The sequence below is a fragment of the Trichomycterus rosablanca genome, chromosome 18 (assembly GCF_030014385.1).
Source record: "Trichomycterus rosablanca isolate fTriRos1 chromosome 18, fTriRos1.hap1, whole genome shotgun sequence".
NCBI lineage: Eukaryota > Metazoa > Chordata > Actinopteri > Siluriformes > Trichomycteridae > Trichomycterus > Trichomycterus rosablanca.
In genome coordinates this window covers 27,363,005-27,383,157 of record NC_086005.1, presented here as the reverse complement: position 1 = coordinate 27,383,157, position 20,153 = coordinate 27,363,005, and the positions used below count along the sequence as shown (strand labels likewise).

General features: G+C 42.6%; 1 protein-coding gene across 5 annotated transcripts; it reads left to right on the top strand.

Annotated features, from left to right (window-relative positions):
* The first annotated feature begins 3,928 nt into the window (after window positions 1-3,928).
* Window positions 3,929-19,431, top strand: scaf4a (SR-related CTD-associated factor 4a). Of its 5 annotated transcripts, none has more exons than XM_063013889.1 (20): window positions 3,929-4,057; window positions 7,339-7,422; window positions 7,615-7,659; window positions 7,742-7,903; window positions 8,699-8,837; window positions 8,955-9,124; window positions 9,209-9,385; window positions 9,466-9,554; window positions 10,238-10,352; window positions 11,206-11,346; window positions 11,758-11,822; window positions 11,927-12,117; window positions 12,227-12,327; window positions 13,849-13,962; window positions 14,623-14,779; window positions 14,965-15,071; window positions 15,320-15,482; window positions 16,431-16,511; window positions 16,623-16,715; window positions 17,158-19,431. In XM_063013889.1, the coding sequence occupies exons 1-20, from the start codon at window positions 4,028-4,030 to the stop codon at window positions 17,889-17,891; spliced, it is 2,958 nt and encodes a 985-aa protein (XP_062869959.1). In that variant the 5' UTR covers window positions 3,929-4,027; the 3' UTR covers window positions 17,892-19,431. The 5 variants fall into 5 exon arrangements, with proteins under 5 accessions (XP_062869959.1, XP_062869957.1, XP_062869958.1 ...); XM_063013887.1 differs by having other exon boundaries at window positions 16,620-16,715; XM_063013888.1 differs by having other exon boundaries at window positions 11,203-11,346.
* The last annotated feature ends 722 nt before the right edge of the window (window positions 19,432-20,153 follow it).

Genomic DNA, 20,153 nt, shown 5'->3' with positions numbered 1-20,153 from the left:
AGGAAAAGTAGTTTTATTCTTATTATTATTATTTGTAGTAGTAGTAATAGTCCTATTATTATTATTATTATTATTATTATTATTATTATTATTATTATCATTATTATCATTAATTTGCATTCAGAGCAAATTCAGGGACCCAACTGTGGCAACCTGGTGGTGGTGGGACTTAAACTGGAAACGTTCTGATTACTAGTCCATTACCTTAACTACTGCAAGGGCGACACTTACAGCCTCAAAGCAAGAAGGTCCAGGTGACGCCGACTGGGGTCCTTTCTGTGTGGAGTTTGCATGTTCTCCCTGTGTCCGTGTGGGTTTCCTCCAGGAGATACTAAATTGTTCATGACTGTGTTTGATATTAACTTGACCTGGTGAACCTTGTGTAACTACCAGTAAACCATTGTTCTCAAGTCGGTTTCCAAACAGCAGCTCACAGACTCGAATTAATTCACCGAACCAAATAATAAAAGCACCAGGCCGCCACGGCTGGACTAACATTCCTGAACATTATACATCACGTCTGTGCTCTTGAGTTACGGGAGGTTGGCTGTGATTTACACGAGCTGTAGCTCTTTCACAGACCGTGTGCATGACGAGTTTGCAGGCTGGAGGACACGTAGCTACATTTGGTTATGGTAACACGTCCTGACCTTTTTAATCCACAATAAAAGCCACCGTGTGCTACTGCAGTTCCAGTGAAACGTCTCAGACTTGATGGATGATCTGCACACTTTTCCTGTCTTCTAAGATTTATTAGCTGAATTTCCCAGCAGTTTTCTACAGTCCAGGACTAATACAGGACTTGTTGTTTATCGCTTTCATTTCCACTGACCAGTGAGCCATGGCCATGTAATAATTGATGCTACTTTGCTCACTTTATGTTGATGTTTCACACCCGTTTGAAACCCATGCGGACACAGGGAGAACATGCAAACTCCACACAGAGCAAACAAGTTTCCAAACCCTGGCTTTAGTCCCAGATATGTCGACATTTTCCTTTTTATTCCCTCTGTTTGTTTTGATGCTTAACATATGCATGTGGCTGAAAAAAGAAAACAATGCTCTCTGTGCAACATGTGCTTTCCATATATATCTGGCAACCCAACAGACGCACCAACACACATACTGCAGCACTGCACAGAGACCCATCCTGATAAACAGGGACAGATTTAACTTCAGATGCACTCAATACTAATCACAAACGCAACTGCTTCTCATTTACAGCCACTTTTAATACACTTTAAAGCCAAAACTATGTGACCGTGAGCTTGATGGACATCTTGTTCCAAAACCATGAACATTAGTACTGAGTTGGACCATGCTTTGCGGCTCTAACAGACTCCACTCGTTTAAGACTGTGGTGTGTGTCTGTGGGACTTCAGGCAATGATGTTTGAAGAAAAGTTCTCGATTTGTTAATAGTAGTAATAGTAGTTGAGGTGGTGGTATTAGTTGTAGTGGTAGTAGTAGTATTTGTTAATAGTAGTAATTGTATTAGTAGTAGTAGTATTAATAGTAGTGGTGGTGGTGATAGTATTAGTAGTAGTAGCTTCAGTAGCAGCAGTAGGAGTAGTATTTGTTAATAGTAGTAATTGTATTAGTAGTAGTAGTAGAGGTGGTGGTGGTGGTATTAGTAGCAGTGGTAGTAGTAATAGTAATCATAGTAGTAGTAATATAGTAGTAGTAACTTTAGTAGCAGCAGTAGTAGTAATAGTAGTGGTGTTGGTATTAGTAGTAGTAGCTTTAGTAGCAGCAGTAGTAGTAGTATTTGTTAGCAGTAGTAGTAGTAGTAGTGATATTAGTAGTTGTATTAGTAATAGTAGCAGCAGTAGCAGTAGTAGTAGTAGTAGTATTTGTTAATAGTAGTAGTAGTGGCGGTATTAGTGGTAGCAGTAGTGGTATTAGTAGTTGTAATAGTAATAGTAGTAGTAATAGTAGTGGTATTAGTAGTTGTAGTAATAGTTGTAGCAGTAGTGTTAGTGGTATTAGTAGTTGTATTAGTAATAGTAGTAGTAGTGGTAGTGGTATTAGTGGTAGTAGTATTAGTAGTTGTATTAGTAATAGTAGTAGTAGTGGTAGTTGTATTAGTGGTAGTAGTAGTGGTATTAGTAGTTATAGTAGTAGTAGTAGTGGTGGTATTAGTGGTAGTGGTATTAGTAGTTGTATTAGTAATAGTAGTAGTAGTGGTGGTATTAGTGGTAGTGGTATTAGTAGTTGTAGTAATAGTAGTAGTAGTAGTGGTGGTATTAGTGGTAGTGGTATTAGTAGTTGTAATAATAGTAGTAGTAGTAGTGGTGGTATTAGTGGTAGTGGTATTAGTAGTTGTATTAGTAATAGTAGTAGTAGTGGTGGTATTAGTGGTATTAGTAGTTGTATTAGTAATAGTAGTAGTGGTGGTATTAGTGGTAGTAGTAGTAGTATTAGTAATAGTAGTAGTAGTATTAGTAGTTGCATTAGTAATAGTAGTAGTGGTAGTATTAGTAGTTGTATTAGTAATAGTAGTAGTGGTATTAGTGGTAGTGGTATTAGTAGTTGTATTAGTAATAGTAGTAGTGGTATTAGTGGTAGTAGTTGTATTAGTAATAGTAGTAGTGGTGGTATTAGTGGTAGCAGTAGTGGTATTAGTAGTTGTAATAGTAATAGTAGTGGTATTAGTAGTTGTAGTAATAGTTGTAGCAGTAGTGGTAGTGGTATTAGTAGTTGTATTAGTAATAGTAGTAGTAGTGGTAGTGGTATTAGTGGTAGTAGTATTAGTAGTTGTATTAGTAATAGCAGTAGTAGTGGTAGTTGTATTAGTGGTAGTAGTAGTGGTATTAGTAGTTGTAGTAATAGTAGTAGTAGTAGTAGTGGTGGTATTAGTGGTAGTGGTATTAGTAGTTGTAATAGTAATAGTAGTAGTAGTGGTGGTATTAGTGGTAGTGGTATTAGTAGTTGTAGTAATAGTAGTAGTAGTAGTGGTGGTATTAGTGGTAGTGGTATTAGTAGTTGTAGTAATAGTAGTAGTAGTAGTGGTGGTATTAGTGGTAGTGGTATTAGTAGTTGTAGTAATAGTAGTAGTAGTGGTGGTATTAGTGGTAGTGGTATTAGTAGTTGTATTAGTAATAGTAGTAGTAGTGGTGGTATTAGTGGTATTAGTAGTTGTATTAGTAATAGTAGTAGTGGTGGTATTAGTGGTAGTAGTAGTAGTATTAGTAATAGTAGTAGTAGTATTAGTAGTTGCATTAGTAATAGTAGTAGTTGTAGTATTAGTAGTTGTATTAGTAATAGTAGTAGTGGTATTAGTGGTAGTGGTATTAGTAGTTGTATTAGGAATAGTAGTAGTGGTATTAGTGGTAGTAGTTGTATTAGTAATAGTAGTCGTAGTGGTATTAGTAGATGTATTAGTAATAGTCGTAGTATTAGTGTTTGTGATTAGTAGAATAACTTATTATATGTATTAAAAATAATTCCTCACAGTTCGAAGCTTCCCTTCAGGTGTCCCTTTAATTTCTGAAACAATAGCGCCATCTATAGAGGAGGGTGGGAAGGTCCTGGATTTGATTCCAAGGTAAAGCGGTCCGATCCGGGTCCTTTCTGTGTGAAATTTGCATGTTCTCCCCGTGTCTGTGTGGGTCTCTGTAGAGACATGCAGTCAGGTTAAGGTACTGGACTAGTAATCGAAAGGTCGCTGGTTCAAGACCCACCGCTGCCAGGTTGCTGCTGTTGGGCCCTTGAGTAAGGCCCTAAAGACTCTCTCTCTCTTTCTCTTGACAGTGTACCCGACCCACCGCGACCCTGAGTAGGTGGTAAAACAATGACTGAATGAATCCTGCAAACACTCATAATAAACAAACTGTTCACATCGCCACCTAGTGGAGGGCACCGGGACTACACCGAATCATTCCCGACATGCCGTGCGCGCCGCACTGACTCCGCTCCTGTAGTGAGGGTGAAGGAGAGGCGGACATGTTGGCATGGCCCGTTAAGGCTCAATTCTTCATTTATTTGGAAATTTAACCGCAAAACGAGAGTCAACCCGGACAGACACGATGGATGCAGTCAACGCGTTTAACAACGAGGTCAGTCCGAGCTTAGCACGAGCGCATTACGATGCTAACGTGTGTCAATAACTGTGCTGCTAGCGAGTTAGCATTAGCTTAGCGTAATCACCCTAATAATAGGCCGTGTTGTTGAAAACACACCTTTTAATTGTATTAATTCGTGCCATTGTGGATTGTTATGAAATGGTGTATATTTGCGTTAACATTAGTAAAACCCAATCAGCTGATAAGTGTAATTATTGTAATATGGATTTGTTGTTTTTGTCTGCAGATAGGTGGGTGGCTATCGGCTAATGCTAATGCTAACACTAGGTAGCGGTTCTGCTGCTCAGACCACACCATCACCTATCATAATATTCCATGCTTTGGTTTTTATTTGCTATTAAAACAAGCACAAAACTGCAAACATGATGGATATAAATGCGTATTTTAGTCTCCTGATGTGCAGTGTTTGTTGTGTTGTCTGTTAGCAGTGCGCTAGTGTTGCTATGTCGGAGTGGTTGGATTAAATCCACCTCGTGTGTGCTTATGGTCCAAGCGTGGCTTTATTTACATCCATATAAAGCATCATAAATAAAGATGTATATCTTATTCATCTAAGAAACACCTTAGAAGTTATAAGTGAGCTCTTGGAGCTGCGTGCTAACCGGTTTAGTGGTTTGTTTTGGTCAGCCAGTCTGACAGGTTGGTGATCGAGGTGTGAATCAGGGATCAGAACCGAACCGTGCGGCACTACTGCGTTTACAGATGTGCAGGCTGATGTGGAGGAACCCTAAGATATGAAATATACCAGATCATCACACTTACAACCTGATGGCTTTATTGTTGTTTAGTCTGGATTCTGGAAATGTGACGTCACGCCCTGGCTGGCCATAATCTGACCAGGGTCACTGTGGGTCATTTACATTTTTGGCATTTAGCAGACGCTTTTTATCCACAAAGTGTAATATCTAAACAGTTGAAGGTTCAGGGCCTTGCTTAAGGGCCCAACAGTGGCAACCTGGCAGTGGTGGGGCTTGAACCAGTGACCTTTCGATTACTAGTCCAGTACCTTAACCGCTAGGCCACAACTGTCCCAAAGCAATTGTCTAAGCAATTAAGGGTTAAGGGCCTTACTCAAGGGCCCAGCAGTGACAACCTGGCAGTGGTGGGGCTTGAACCAGCGACCTTCTAAATTCAAGCCCAGTATCTTAACCACTAGGCTACAACTGTCCTACTGACCTTTTGTTTGTGTAAATAGGGTTAATAAGAGTTGTTTTGATTTTAGGTTGTTGGGCAGTTGTAGCCTAGTGGTTAAGGTACTGGACTAGTAATCGAAAGGTCACTGGTTCAAGCCCCACCACTGCCAGGTTGCCACTGTTGGGCCCTTCATTAAGGCCCTTAACCCTCAATTGCTCAGACAGTACAGTGTCACAGTACTGTAAGTCGCTTTGGAATTAGATTAGATGCTTTTCACAGTAAACACGGTCAGATGTAAACAAACTGATCAGCTGATTTGACCATTTTTGCTCTTCGGAGGGATGCAAAATTTGCCAATTTCCCTCAACTGATAATTGACTGTCACTGTCGAATGTTACTAGTTCAATAACTAGTCAAATCGACAGTCTGAATGAATCAAACGACCATTTCTTTGTCGGTTATCGGTAAGCCAGGTAATCATTACATTCCCTGTAGGGATTTGGACTCTTTAGGCTAGAGTCCGAGTCGAATCACGAGTCTTTAGGTTAGAGTCCGAGTCGAATCACGAGTCTTTAGACTAGAGTCCGAGTCGAATCACGAGTCTTTAGGTTAGAGTCCGAGTCGAATCACGAGTCTTTAGGTTAGAGTCCGAGTCGAATCACGAGTCTTTAGGTTAGAGTCCGAGTCGAATCACGAGTCTTTAGACTAGAGTCCGAGTCGAATCACGAGTCTTTAGGTTAGAGTCCGAGTCGAATCACGAGTCTTTAGGTTAGAGTCCGAGTCGAATCATGAGTCTTTAGGTTAGAGTCCGAGTCGAATCACGAGTCTTTAGGTTAGAGTCCGAGTCGAATCACGAGTATTTAGACTAGAGTCCGAGTCGAATCACGAGTCTTTAGACTAGAGTCCGAGTCGAATCACGAGTCTTTAGACTAGAGTCCGAGTCGAATCACGAGTCTTTAGGTTAGAGTCCGAGTCGAATCACGAGTCTTTAGGTTAGAGTCCGAGTCGAATCACGAGTCTTTAGGTTAGAGTCCGAGTCGAATCACGAGTCTTTAGGTTAGAGTCCGAGTCGAATCACGAGTCTTTAGACTAGAGTCCGAGTCGAATCACGAGTCTTTAGGTTAGAGTCCGAGTCGAATCACGAGTCTTTAGGCTAGAGTCCGAGTCGAATCACGAGTCTTTAGACTAGAGTCCGAGTCGAATCACGAGTCTTTAGGTTAGAGTCCGAGTCGAATCACGAGTCTTTAGGCTAGAGTCCGAGTCGAATCACGAGTCTTTAGGTTAGAGTCCGAGTCGAATCACGAGTCTTTAGACTAGAGTCCGAGTCGAGTCACGAGTCTTTAGACTAGAGTCCGAGTCACGAGTCTTTAGTCTAGAGTCACGAGTCTTTAGGCTAGAGTCCGAGTCGAATCACGAGTCTTTAGGCTAGAGTCCGAGTCACAAGTCTTTAGTCTAGAGTCACGAGTCTTTAGGCTAGAGTCAGAGTCGAATCACGAGTCTTTAGGCTAGAGTCCGAGTCGAATCACGAGTCTTTAGGTTAGAGTCAGAGTCGAATCACGAGTCTTTAGGCTAGAGTCCGAGTCGAATCACGAGTCTTTAGGTTAGAGTCCGAGTCGAATCACGAGTCTTTAGGTTAGAGTCCGAGTCGAATCACGAGTCTTTAGGTTAGAGTCCGAGTGGAATCACGAGTCTTTAGACTAGAGTCCGAGTCAAGTCACGAGTCTTTAGTCGAGAGTCCAAGTCGAGTCACGAGTCTGAGGTTGCTGTGTGTGTCGCAGACTCAAGTCCCCATCTCTGTTATGTACATACCTGGTATTTGCATTTATTGATACCACTTAAACATCATCTGGAATCTGGACTGTCGAGGCCTATGGGGTCTGTTTCGATTAATAAATGGGCTATGTGGGGTGACTAAGTGTACAGAATGACAAACAGGCTACAGACAGTAATTGTATACCCACAACGTTATTCTAGTCTGTATTGGTGTAGCTTTCCATCGTTAGACGGTTGCCATTTTTCTGCTTATAATTATTATAATAAGGAATTTTAATCCAACGTGAGTGATGTTGCAGGATCTCCCGGATATTTTATCCTCAAACCCGACTGTGTTTCAATTCCAGCTGTTCTCGTTGATGGACACAAAACCTCCCATCTCCAGGGCTAAGATGATCTCCATCACAAAGTCTGCCATAAAAGCTATTAAAGTAAGTGCACCCTGTTACGGTGTCATTCAGCTGATGATGATTGTCAAACTTCTACCTTATAAGCTGTCATTTATTATGTAGTATTTATATTGATATAATAGGTTTGTACCAAATCCATCTTTTTCTATTGTGGCTTTAATTAAGCTTCAAATTAACAGCTTTGTTTTGTCCCCCCCCCCCCCCCCCCCCCAGTTATACAAACACGTTGTCCAGATTGTTGAAAAGTTTATTAAGAAGGTACGTTTGCTTTCATGCTATTTATTCCTGGATTGTTTTTCCTGGTGTGACTGTTTCTAAATGCATTAATCTGTGTTCACAGTGTAAACCTGAGTATAAAGTACCAGGACTGTACGTCGTGGACTCTATAGTTCGTCAGTCACGGCATCAGTTCGGTGCCGACAAGGACGTGTTCGGTCCACGGTTCACTAAGAACATTACAGGGACTTTTGAGAACCTCTGTCTCTGTCCCACTGAGGATCGGGTATGCTCTCACACACACACACACACACACACACATATACGCACACACACACACATGACAACCTACGTTCTGCTGTATAAAAAGCCTTAATGTGCTGATATGGCGTTAAACATAAATAAATAAATAAATAACACACTTCTACTGTACAGCATTGGAGGGTATCAAGGTCAATACTTGACTACACAAACCTGCTGTACGTCAATAAAACATGCATATTCCCACATTACATACACAGGTGACCATCCGGTTCATCCCTGAGGTGTTAGTGTTGAGTAGGGTTGAGGTTTAAGGGTTCAGGGCTCCGTGCAGGCCGCTGACGTTCCTCCACACTGTGTCTTTATGAAGCTTGTTTTGTGCACAGGGCAGAATCTTGCTAAAACAGTAAAGCCCTAGACAGCTAGACAGACAGGGAGTGACTCAATATGGTCCTGGTAGGTTGTCACAGGTATCCCGACTGCCGTGCATCCCACAGCTGCTGGAGGGGGCGTGGTGGAGGATCCATAGAGCGAACATGACAATCAAGGTGGTCCCACAGATGCTCAATTGGGTTCAAGTCTGAGGAATTAGAGGGCCAGGGTAGTACCTGGAAGTCTCGGTCATGATCTTCCAACCAGTGTCGGGACATTTCTAGCCATGTGACTCGTCGCATCGTCTTGCTGGAGGATCTCGTCCACCCCAGTGAAGACGATTTTACCCATGACGCACTTTATATACCAACCAAGCCAGCTCAAGAAACATGACTTCGACTGTGTGTTATTTATTTGATGTAACTGACTTGTGTGTCCGTTCCTGCAGAGTAAAATCGTGCGCGTCCTGAACCTGTGGCAGAAGAACGGCGTCTTTAAGATCGAGGTCATTCAGCCCCTTCTGGACATGGCTGCGGGCACCAGCAGCTCGGCCACATTTTCAGCCATGGATAATGGCCCAGACGGGGGTAAGACGTCTCCTCTCTGTCCTTTCTGAGTGTATTAAAACACACACACACACACACACGGTATTTTAAATAGCCCTAAAATCAGAACTGGAAGGGTTTTATTTCTTTACTTCGCAGCAGCGTCTCCTCCGTCCCCGGCGAGGGAACCTGAGAGCCACCCGGCGGCGCAGGTTAACTCTGTACCCGTACAGGTACCCTTACCGACACCCATGTCCATCCCTCAGCTGCAGAACTCTGATGCTTTTGCTGCGGTAGCCCAACTCTTCCAGTCCTCGCAAGGCCAGCAGGTACCGTTATGTTATGCATGTGATATGTCATGTTATGTTACGAATCCTTCGTGTGCGTCTTCTTAACCGTTATTGTATTTGCAGCTTCAGCAGATGCTACAGAACTTCCAGCAGCCGCTCAAGCCGCAGTCTCCGACGCTGGAGAACAACCTGATCGCCCACGTCCCGGTGCAGACCTCGGCGATTCAGCCGTCCGCCGGTTTAGCTCAGGGCATCGCGCACGCCATGCAGCCCATGGAGAAGAAAGCGACCTTCGACAAAGTACGACAGTTAAGCTTGTTTACACTCGCGATTCTTAGTTTGAAGGGTGTCTCATACTGCTGCTCGTTCTTCTTTTTCAGAAACTTCTGGATCGTTTCGATTACGACGACGAGCCTGATGGTGGAGACGAAGCCAAGAAGGACGACGCCCTGTCTGTCCAGCAGACTTTGTACGACTTAATTCTGTTACTTATAAGGTTTTATTTACATCCGAGTCTAGGCTTTTGCACCGGTTGTTCCGGTGTGTCTTATGGAGTGTGTAGGTCTTTTCAAAGCTCCTCCAATGAGACGAACTGTTTGATATGATGCGGTAAAAGCGACTCAGGCTGTACAAACAGTGACTTATTGTAGTAAAACAGCGAGTGAGGAATGTGATTAGTGGAGGAACTTATGAGCAGTAATAATGAAGAGAAGTTTAGTGCTCCTGTCTCCTTCTTTTACCACATTAAACCACGTTAAGCTTTATTTTCAACCAGAAGCATTTTAGACTCTGGGAGAAGCTGATTTTGAGCTGTAACACAAGTTTAAAAGTGAAACAGGGAGGAAAATCCAGATAAACGCAGATACACGTGGAGCTGTAACCCTGGATCTGATGCTTATTCCACACTAATGCAGATTCGTCTCATATTCGCACTTTGATGACGTTTTACAGCACAGCCTTAAAGGTTGTGTCCAAGTCTTATTAGAATCCTCTGTACTGAGGCAGCTGCCGTGTAGGCAGCGAGGCAGCTCACTATGGACTGTAATAGTCCAAACACCAGTAGATGTAGGCGAACAGAGATTTGTAATATTGTGGTCATGAACGATATATTGAACAGACCTATTGGAACTTCTGACTGATCTGTGTCCACAGTGGCTACACGGAAGGCGTCCAGCATCCTCAGCAGGCATCAGCAGCTTTTCCACAGGCTGCTGGTCAGATGCAGCATTTCCGGCCACACATGATGGGAATGGGTCAGGACCAACAGGTATGTGTTGCTTCATTTCATGTATTTTCCGACTATGCATTATTATTAATTAATTGTTAATAATTAGGACACACATGTTTACCACTGAGTTAAATTACATTTCCTAATAATTATACTTTTTAAAAATATATATAAAATAGCCCAAATTATAAGGAGACAAGATAAAACAAGCACATAATAAGAACATAATACCTGTTTTGCCATTAAATGACACATATGTGTTAAACATGGCATTAAAATCCAAATAAATAAATAAATTAACCCCTTAATGCCAAGCGTATCTTATTTGATACATGAGTTTTAGAGACCTCTACATGACCCACACTTTATTTAAATTTTTAGTGCCGATCCAATGGTTGTGGGTTAAAAAATATGTTCTGTACATTTTTGTTTGCTAAAAATGTACAGTAAACAATAAATGTTTTAAAAGATTAATGCCTTAATTCCTGATGTATCACATATGATACAGAACTCAAATATGCAAACTCTTATTAAATTTTTTTTGGTATTTCACAGAAGGTCAAATAAGCACTCCAGTTTTAATACAAAGGTTTAAGCTTTAAATGGTTAATTATTTAATTAATTATACTTTTTAATCATTTGGGAATTGAAGTGACTAATTGTTGCAGTGATGCAAATAAAGTTCTTGCTCATTCTTGCTTGATTTTCTATAATACCTGAGCTGCTCATCACTGTTGTTGCCGCTCTCCGATTCCCCTCTACATGATGCGCCGTACGTTTTTAATAGACCATCGGTATGAACTGCAGGCAGGCCGGACAAGCACACGCACTCTGTGTTGGCTTCTCAGCTGATGTCTCTCTAAAATGCCTTCATTTCTACGTCATTTAGCAGCTTCTCCCACCGAACGGCCAGCACCAGGCTTTCAACCAGATGCCCCGTCAGCCTTACCCAGGGATGGTGCCACCTAACGCAGGGTCTGCTGGATACCCGGGAGCCTTTCCTTCTCAGATCATGCCTGCACATCAGCATCAGGCAAGACTCCCAGCATTCAGTATTATAGATGTTAGTAATTCTCTATGAAGTTAGAATAGTGCAATAAGCAAAAAACATCCAGTGAGATGCAATTCTGGTGCTCGAATTGGCTTGTTAATGTGAGAGATCAAAGGATAATAGTCATACTGGTTCAATCTTGACTGGAAATTAACATAGTGAGCAGCAAAACATCTCAAACTGCACAGTAGGGCATAGTTTAAGGTGGATTTAAATAAAAGATTGGTTATACAATTGTGTATATGGAAGAAACAAACATTATGAGGACTATATGTGGTCAAATTCTGAAATTTCTTGCTCGTAAACAACACAGCCTTTTGTTAACCCTCATTTTAGCCCCAAATATGTTTAAATTTCTGTCTTATATGGTTTATTATTGCATTTTTAACACAGGAGGCCTCGGCACAGTTTGACGCAAGACAAGACGGCAGTAGGACGCGGTCACGGTCTGGTTCAAGGTAAAATATAAGATTATAAATATGCAGTTAGTCATTATAGCAACACGTTCCTGCTAAACCTCAGATATCTCTGCACTTATATAATGCTGTATTTTTCCCCTCAGATCTCCGAAGAGGAGGCGGTCGCGCTCAGGTTCCCGCTCCAGACGCTCCCGGCACCGGCGCTCCCGCTCCCGATCCAGAGAGAGGCGGCGCCACTCGCCCCGATCTCGATCCCAGGAGAGGAGGGAACGAGAACGGGAGCGAGAGCGCAGACATCAAGGCCTGCCGCCCATCAAACCCGACACGCTGAGCGGTGAGTCTCAAGCTTAGTGCGGTGTGTATGTTGGAAATAAAGTGTTGAATTTCACTGTGATGCCCAAGGGGTTTTTTTGCTCTCTCACACGGTCTGTGTTTTCCCGCAGTGTGCAGCACGACTCTTTGGATTGGCCAGCTGGATAAGAGGACCCAACAACAGGACGTGGCGTGCTTGTTAGAGGAGTTTGGCCCTATAGAGTCGATAAATGTAAGTATGGTCAAACACTTGGTAGCACTGAAAAGATACTTACATAAATGAAGATTCATTTTTGCTATTGACTTATAGACATCATTCAGCTCTATTGTATGCCATACAAACTGCAATAACAGTACAGCATGTGATAGTTGCGTAGATACACTAATTTTATCTATAAAACACAATAACATTCCTCTTCGTGAAGTAAACTGAGCTGATAGAAACGTTCTTATTGCATCAGTGCAAAAAGTAGAAGCTCAAAAACAGGCAATGTGACTTAAACCAGCGGTCCTCAACCTTCTCTGCATCACGGACCGGTTTCATATAAGAGATAATTTCATATCTCACAAGTGATGCTCACCAAGTGATGTAAAATGAGCGCTGCTCCCACCTAGGGGTGATATGAGACAATAACACCTGAAATAGAAGCAGTGAAATCTGCTTTTCTAGCAACCTCAAATCATTCATTCTTTCTGTGTGGCCCGGTATTAAATGACCCATGGACTGGTACTGGTCCGTGGCCTGGTGGTTAGAGACCACGGACCTAAACAACCTAAATTAAACTATATTAAAGTAAACTTTCTAAATATTATGATATGACCAGTGTAAACATGGGCGGCACAGTGCCTCGGTGGGTAGCACTGTCGCCTCACAGCAAGAAGAGTTCGATTCCTGGGTTCGATCCGCAGATGGGGACGGTCCGGGTCCTTTCTGTGTGAAGTTAGCATGTTCTTCCCGTGTCTGTGGGGGTTTCCTTCAGGAGCTCCGGTTTCCTCCCACAGTACAAAGACGTACAAGTAAGGTGAACTGATGAATCTTGTGTAATGAGTATCTACCTGTCCTGTCATGAATGCAACCAAGGTGTAAAACTTGATGTTAAAATCCTAATAAATGCATAAAAAACAGTGTAAATGTGGCTTTACGTGCAACTTTTAGTTGCTTTTTATTGTATACTGTATTTATTTTGTGGCTTTGTATTATGATAATAAAAATGCAGTTGATTTTGCAGCCCTACTTGCTGTTTAGCTGCAGTTGTAGCCCGACGGTTAGGGTACTGTTCTAGTAAACAGAAGGTTGCCACTGTTGGGCCCTTGAGCAAAGCCCTTAACCCTCATTTGCTTAGACTGTATATTGTAAGTCGCTTTGGGTCAAAGCGTCTGTTAAATGCTAAAAATGTAAATCAGAAAGCTTAACTTACACCGTTCTTACTGTGTGACTTGTTTCTATCTAGTAGAGGGTGCGTTCGCATTAATTTCTGCTTTATTACGAAGCATTTATGCTGCTCTGAGGATGATTGTCTTAAAAACATGAGATTCAAACCCAGATACGTGCATATCAAGCATCTATCAGAGGTTTCACATGTGTTTACATATGACGAGCACACAGAACTAATCACAAGCACAAACTAATGTATTTACAGCCTGGCAATTAGTGGCATTTTCTTATTATTATTAAAACCTACATGTGGGTTATTTTAGTGATGTTTATACAGTATATTCTGATTTGTGTTCTTTGTGTGTGTCTGTTCGGTAGATGATTCCTCCTCGAGGCTGCGCCTACATCGTCATGAGTCATCGGCAGGATGCCAACCGAGCCCTGCAGAAGCTCAGCAGGGGCACTTTCAAAGTCAACCAAAAAGCCATTAAGGTACTGGACTCTAAATAAGTGTAAATATACAGTATATACAGTATATCAGGGGTGGACCAGTCATTTAAAAGCCTGTCATAAGCCCTTATGTTTGGCTCTTTGCCTGGTTGAGCCCAGCTTTATACCACAGACTATTTATGGTAGGCCCATAAGTCAGCGATGTCGGCCAGTTTAAGATATCTGAGCTGCGACGGTCTGTAAGCGCGTTTTCTTGCTTGATCACATGAGCTCCGCATCCTCGATATTCCTCCGTGGCTCCCGTTAGAGCCTGGATTGGACAGCAAGAGTCGCTGTTGCAGTAGCTGTTCCCGTAGCTCTAACATGGTTAATTAGGAGCTTCTTTCAGAATCTGCTAGCGTAGCATTAAGCAAAAGCAAGTCCATGAAACATGTCTAAATTAAGTCAGGATCTTGTAAACAGCATGTTAGTAATGAGGCAAAACAATGACCCGAAGCATACTCCCAAAACGACACTAGTGTGGTTCAAAACTGAGATACGGACTTGTTCTATTTTATTTACTTTATTAGACAGTGTCCTCATAGACCGGGTTAGCATTAAAAGCTTTTGATCTCATGTTTTGTTCATCTCTGGTATCAACTGTGTACATATTATTCATCATTCATAATCACATGAGCACTAAACCTTCACCTCTTGCCGCAGATCGCCTGGGCTCTGAACAAAGGCATCAAGTCAGATCTGAAGCAGTTCTGGGACGTAGAGCTCGGCGTCACCTATGTCCCCTGGTCCAAAATTAAAGGCGAGGAGCTGGATGACTTTAAAGAGGGGGGCATGCTGGACGCAGAGACGCTGTCCCCGGGTAATGAGATTGACCTTAGTATTCCACTATGCTATAATGCGTGTGTACATACATACAATTTAAATCATGTGACTGTTTTGTAGTCATTCTAGCTGTAATAATTATGTGTGTTGACACAGACTTGTCACACCGAAACACAGTTTAATGTTAATACGGGTCTTTTCTTTCGAATCTGTTCCTTTCAGAGTGGAAGGTGGTTCAAAACGAGCCGGAAAAGAAAGACGAGGCGTCCCAAAACGGCCGAGCCGACGTGGGTCAGGCAGACAAGAGCCCGGCCGTACAGCCTGTTCAGGTAACTACAATTTAGTGGTCAGTATCCTGCTGGGGTCTGTTTTACTCCTACAGCTGTTTTGGACAGGCGCGCGCACACAGCAGAACACAGGCCTTGAAATGACCAATCAGAATCCATTTATTTGTTCTGTTTTCATTAACCGCTTTATCCTGGACAGGGTTGAGGCGGGTTCAGGCTCAGTATGGAGTTTTAGACAATCAAGTAATCAAGATACGATGTACTTAAATATCTTGTACTCTTTCTTTCAGGCTACTCCAGTTCAGCCAGTAGGGACTCCTGGGCCTGTGGGTGTTCCACCACCAGGTTTCCCTGCTCCTATGAACATCCCACCACCATCATTTCCACCTGGCGTCCCTCCTCCTCCTGGACCTTTTATAAGGCCTGGGTTTAACCCCATGCAGATGCCTCCTGGTACTGTTATCACGTCAATATTACAACCTAAATATCGCTGTTAGCTGTGTGTTTATGATTAATTAAACATGGCTGTATTTATGTGCCCAGCCTAGGCTTTAAATCCTGGGAATTCAGGCACTAACCTCATAACAGTGTGGCTCTTACAGTTATGTCACGCAAGCTCACTGAATTCCAAAGTCATACTAATAAAAGAGTTTCAGAACGTTGCACTGAATTAATATATTTGTCTCCTGATGAGCCACAACATTAGGACCGCCCTGCAGAAAAGTGCAAGGCAACCCCTTTTTTTTAACAGTTGTCCCAGTCACGTCATGCGATGGAACCGTGATGCAATGTCCGGCGATCCACCAGCAACATACAGATGCTGAATGACCTGCACATGGACTGCATTAAATGCCCAGTAGAGTCCATGTCTCTGCAGCATGTTAAGACGCTTGGTCCTAATGTTTTGGCACATCTTTGTATTAACTAAATTCCTTCACATAGCAATAAGAAAAATATTGTTTTCCAAATGAAACACAGCCTGTACAAAAAATCTGCTTGTTCCAGGTGCCCAGGCTAGTCATTTGTCCACTCTTGTTGAGCTGTATTTTTCACCACAGCAGGGTTTTTCAGACTATTTTTCAAGCCACCCACATTTTGTTCAGGATTTTTAACACAAGCAATGCATCAAAACACATCAAATTAATCAAAGCATCAAATGCAACAAAACGAAACACAAAACTACATATACTTAATTAATAAAACAGTTCCAATCTGGTCCCATTGTGGTTTACAGTGTGTAACGTAAAGCCTCCACAAGGGGGCGTTCGTGTACAAGTTCACTTTTCTATGTGCCTGTTAAAATTTGTTTATTTAATGATTATTTTTGGTTTGAACTCTGCACTACAGTATGTTTTTTTCTTTGTATGCATATTTACACGTTTGTCCCTGACTACGTTTTAGGATTTCTGCCTCCGGGTGCGATGCCACCTATTGGCGCTGTCGGACCTCATCCACCCGCACCAGGCATGGGCATCCCACCAGGTCAGACCTGCACACATTCTCCTGTCATTATGATCGTTCTCTGATGGTGTAAAGCTGTTAGTATAAGTGGGCGTAACACGTGTGTTTGGTTTATGATGTTTGCCACAGCAGCTGCTGTACCGGGTGAGGAAATGCCTGGAGATCCGGCCGCCATGGGCTCCAGGATGAACAGAGAAGGTGCAGACGGATTCAGCGCAGTTCCTGGTGCGTATTAGTAGGAGCTAGGCTAATATGCAGAGCTATTTTTTTAAGTTTTGAAGAGCTCATCAAGGTTTGACTTTATTTATATGTGGTATCTGGATAGCATAGTTTAATTATGTAGTTCATTTATTATTCAACTATCAACTATGGTTCCCGTTCCTTCTGTATAACTTGGGACTGGGAAGTGAGGGCTGCATTGCAAGTTGGTATCACAGATTAATATTAAATTAATATGAATATTATTGATCATTATTGGGGTGCTTGGTTGGTGTAGCAGTAAAGGGTTCCAGGGTCTGAATCTCAGCTGCGCTATCGGCCGGTCTGGCTCCTGCAAAGACATGATAGGCTATTTTCCAAGGGTGGGTGGGGTTACCAAAACAGCCTAGCCTTTGGGAGGTGCGCTTTTAGTGCTAATAAATCATAACAGCCTTTTTTATCTCACCAGGTAACCAGATTCCACCAGGACCGATGCCCGGGATGAACATGCCAAATCCTCCAGGGCTTTTAGGCACGAGACCAGGAGCGATACCCCTCCAGCGCCCTCCGATGCCCCCTCCCCCTCACATGCAGCGCTTCGGAATGCCACCACTGCGCCCCGGCATGCCCCCTATGCACCCGCAGATGATGCCCCCCAGAGGCCCGCATCAGATGATGCACCGGGAGCCTCCACCCGGAGCTTTCGGCATGGGTCCTCCACCTTCACACCCCATGCGGGGCCCTTTTCCACCTCCGGGTCCTCCGTTCAGAGGCGACCGGAACATGGAGCAGGAGCGTTTCGGGGGGCGCAGGCCGTTCGGAGGCGAGAGGCCGGAAGGACGCGAACGCTTCGGGGGCTGGCACGAGGAGTCGGATCAGAGGGGCGGCTGGGACAGGGGGCGGGATCGCAGAGACTGGAGGCGGAGTCCTGAAAGGGAGAGGGATCGAGAGCCGGGACGGGAGGAAGAACGGGGCAAGCGAAGAGAGAGAAGCACCCGCTGGGACAAGGACGACAGACTTGATAAACTAGAGCCCAACGGGCACGAGACAGTCAGAGACTCGAGCAGCCTCGAGCGCGGCGCCGAATCCACTAACGAACTCTCTGATGCCAGGGAGGAAGCTGCTGCCACTTCCAAAGAAGAGAGCGCAGAGGCGGAAAAGAAGAGTGAACCTGTAGAGGAAAAGAAAGCAGATGAATCTTAGGCTAGGCTGTGAACTCCAACTTTCATTTGTCCTTTTGATTTTTTTTTTTTTTTAAGAAAAACTAATCAGACTCGTGTGTTTGTGTGATTGCTTACTAAAATGTGTAGGAATACACTTCCAAGGCCTGTTCACATGAGCAAGAAATTATTTCTCCTACAGTCACGGTCCTTTACACTGAATTAAAGCGCGCAGAATGAAAAGCTGAATGAGAAAGAGCTTCGAATGTACCGTGAGCAGTTCCAGTGGCAGCATCTCCGAATATTACTCTGATAACCAACTGATCAGAGCACTGCAAGTGAAGTTTGACCATATGTTTTACTGTGTTTTTAATTAGTAGCCTGGAATGATGGGTATTCATAGCCTGCATTGGGTTCGGTCCTCTGAAAATGACTAATATCCGCACAAGCAGTCTCTTCTCCATTCTCAAATTAAATCAACTGACTGCTGTTGGAAATTAAATTGAATTATTATTATTTGTAAGCCAGCTGCTTTGATTGAAGGATTATTTAACATACGTGGTATGCACTGCTGGTCCGTTTAGCTTACCTGTAAATGTTAATCATCGGTTAATTAGGGTGTCTGTGAATATCGTAAATACTGATACTATAAAGCGCTTGAGAAATAAACATATTCCAATACATGTTCTGGTCTTTAAAGAAAAGACGTATGCAAATGTCCCCCTCAGCTATTTTCTGCTCTGTGAATAGGCCTTAAACGCGGTCCGTTTCACCACATTGAACTGTTTTAGACATGAAGTGTAAGATCATGTACGTGGACACGAAGCAAACCAACAAAAAAAATCCTAATTAATGCTGATCTTGGGCACTACGCTCCTGAAATTAACCAAACTGGTCCAGAACTGGTTTTACTCGAAGGTTCGTGGTTCCGTAGGACTGAATTAAATTAATTTCAATGCCAGGGCCTTGTGTTTATGATTTGAGTTACACTGTGTCTGGCTTGACGTGGAACACTGTGCTGAATGCTGTTCTGAACCAGTGATACACAGCCAGTGCCGTCCCTACTTTAACATCCCCGTGTATACAGTCCAGTGCTAAATCGGCTGGAGCTAGTAAGGACAACGGTCCTTATCCAAACCAAAACGTAAAAAAATACTGAAAATAGCTCTGCTGTAAATATGCTAACGTTACTCTTAATATTTTTAGATTTGCAGGGTTGCTTTTTGAAGTAATCTCCCCTGAGCATCAAAGACAAAAAGAAGCTAAACAGACAGATAAAGCCCCTTTTGCTGTAACATTTGAACTTACAGTGTTTACATTGTACCGGAAATAAGATGTTTGTATAATTTTTAAGTTTGTGGAGATGTGAAGCTCGTTTAATATTCCAGCGATGGGGATTCGGTTTTAATAAACTATTTTCATACCAAAAACGAACAAACTGATTTCACATTTAGTACTGATTTGTGTTGCCTTTTCCGACAGGATCTGTGCCATCAAATGCTTTCCTTTTTTTAAAGAAAAAGAAAAACAGTCAGGTTTAGGTTATTAATTTGACAATAAATAAATAACATGACATTTCTGAATTGTGTTTGTGAATAAATTTTCTGTTTACTGTGTTTTCTAATTTGTTGAACAAGAGTTTGCTTGTGTTCTGTTGGTGGGAGGAGGAGGAGTAATCGGTCGTACCTGAGAGATGCTTATAGTCCGGATTTAGCTCCATCTAATTTCTACCATTTTGGACGCTCAAAGAAGCTTTAAGGGGAAGAAGATTTTCATGTGATGATGTGAAAGCAGTTCTGCATCAGTGGCCATGCGCTCAACAAAAAATTTTTTTGCTGACGACATTTAAAAGTTGGTACGACGCTGGAAGAATGCCTCCGGTGACGATGTAGAAAAGTGATGATTTGTTTTTGAAATTCTTAATAAATAGAGCTTATCTTATATCTTATAAACTCCACTGATGACCACAGATAGATTCCAATTCATGGCTATTGTGATCTTGTATTATTTTTACAGATTTTATCAAATGGTATACACTATATTACTATATGTAGGCCAAATTTATCTCTTCTAATTAATACATTTACAGCACCGGGGTCCTGGTAACCTGGGTATGAGTCTCTTCTTTGTAAGGGTTATTCAAAACTGCCCCTAGGTGTCAATGAGTAGGATTGAGTAGGTGTGTGATGCTTTGCCATGGATTGGCGGTCAGCCTGTTTTGCATCCAGGGGGTCACAAAAGTACCCGAATTGATAGCCTGGTTAGACTGCAATGGATTAGCGCCCTGTTTAGGGTACTCCTACTT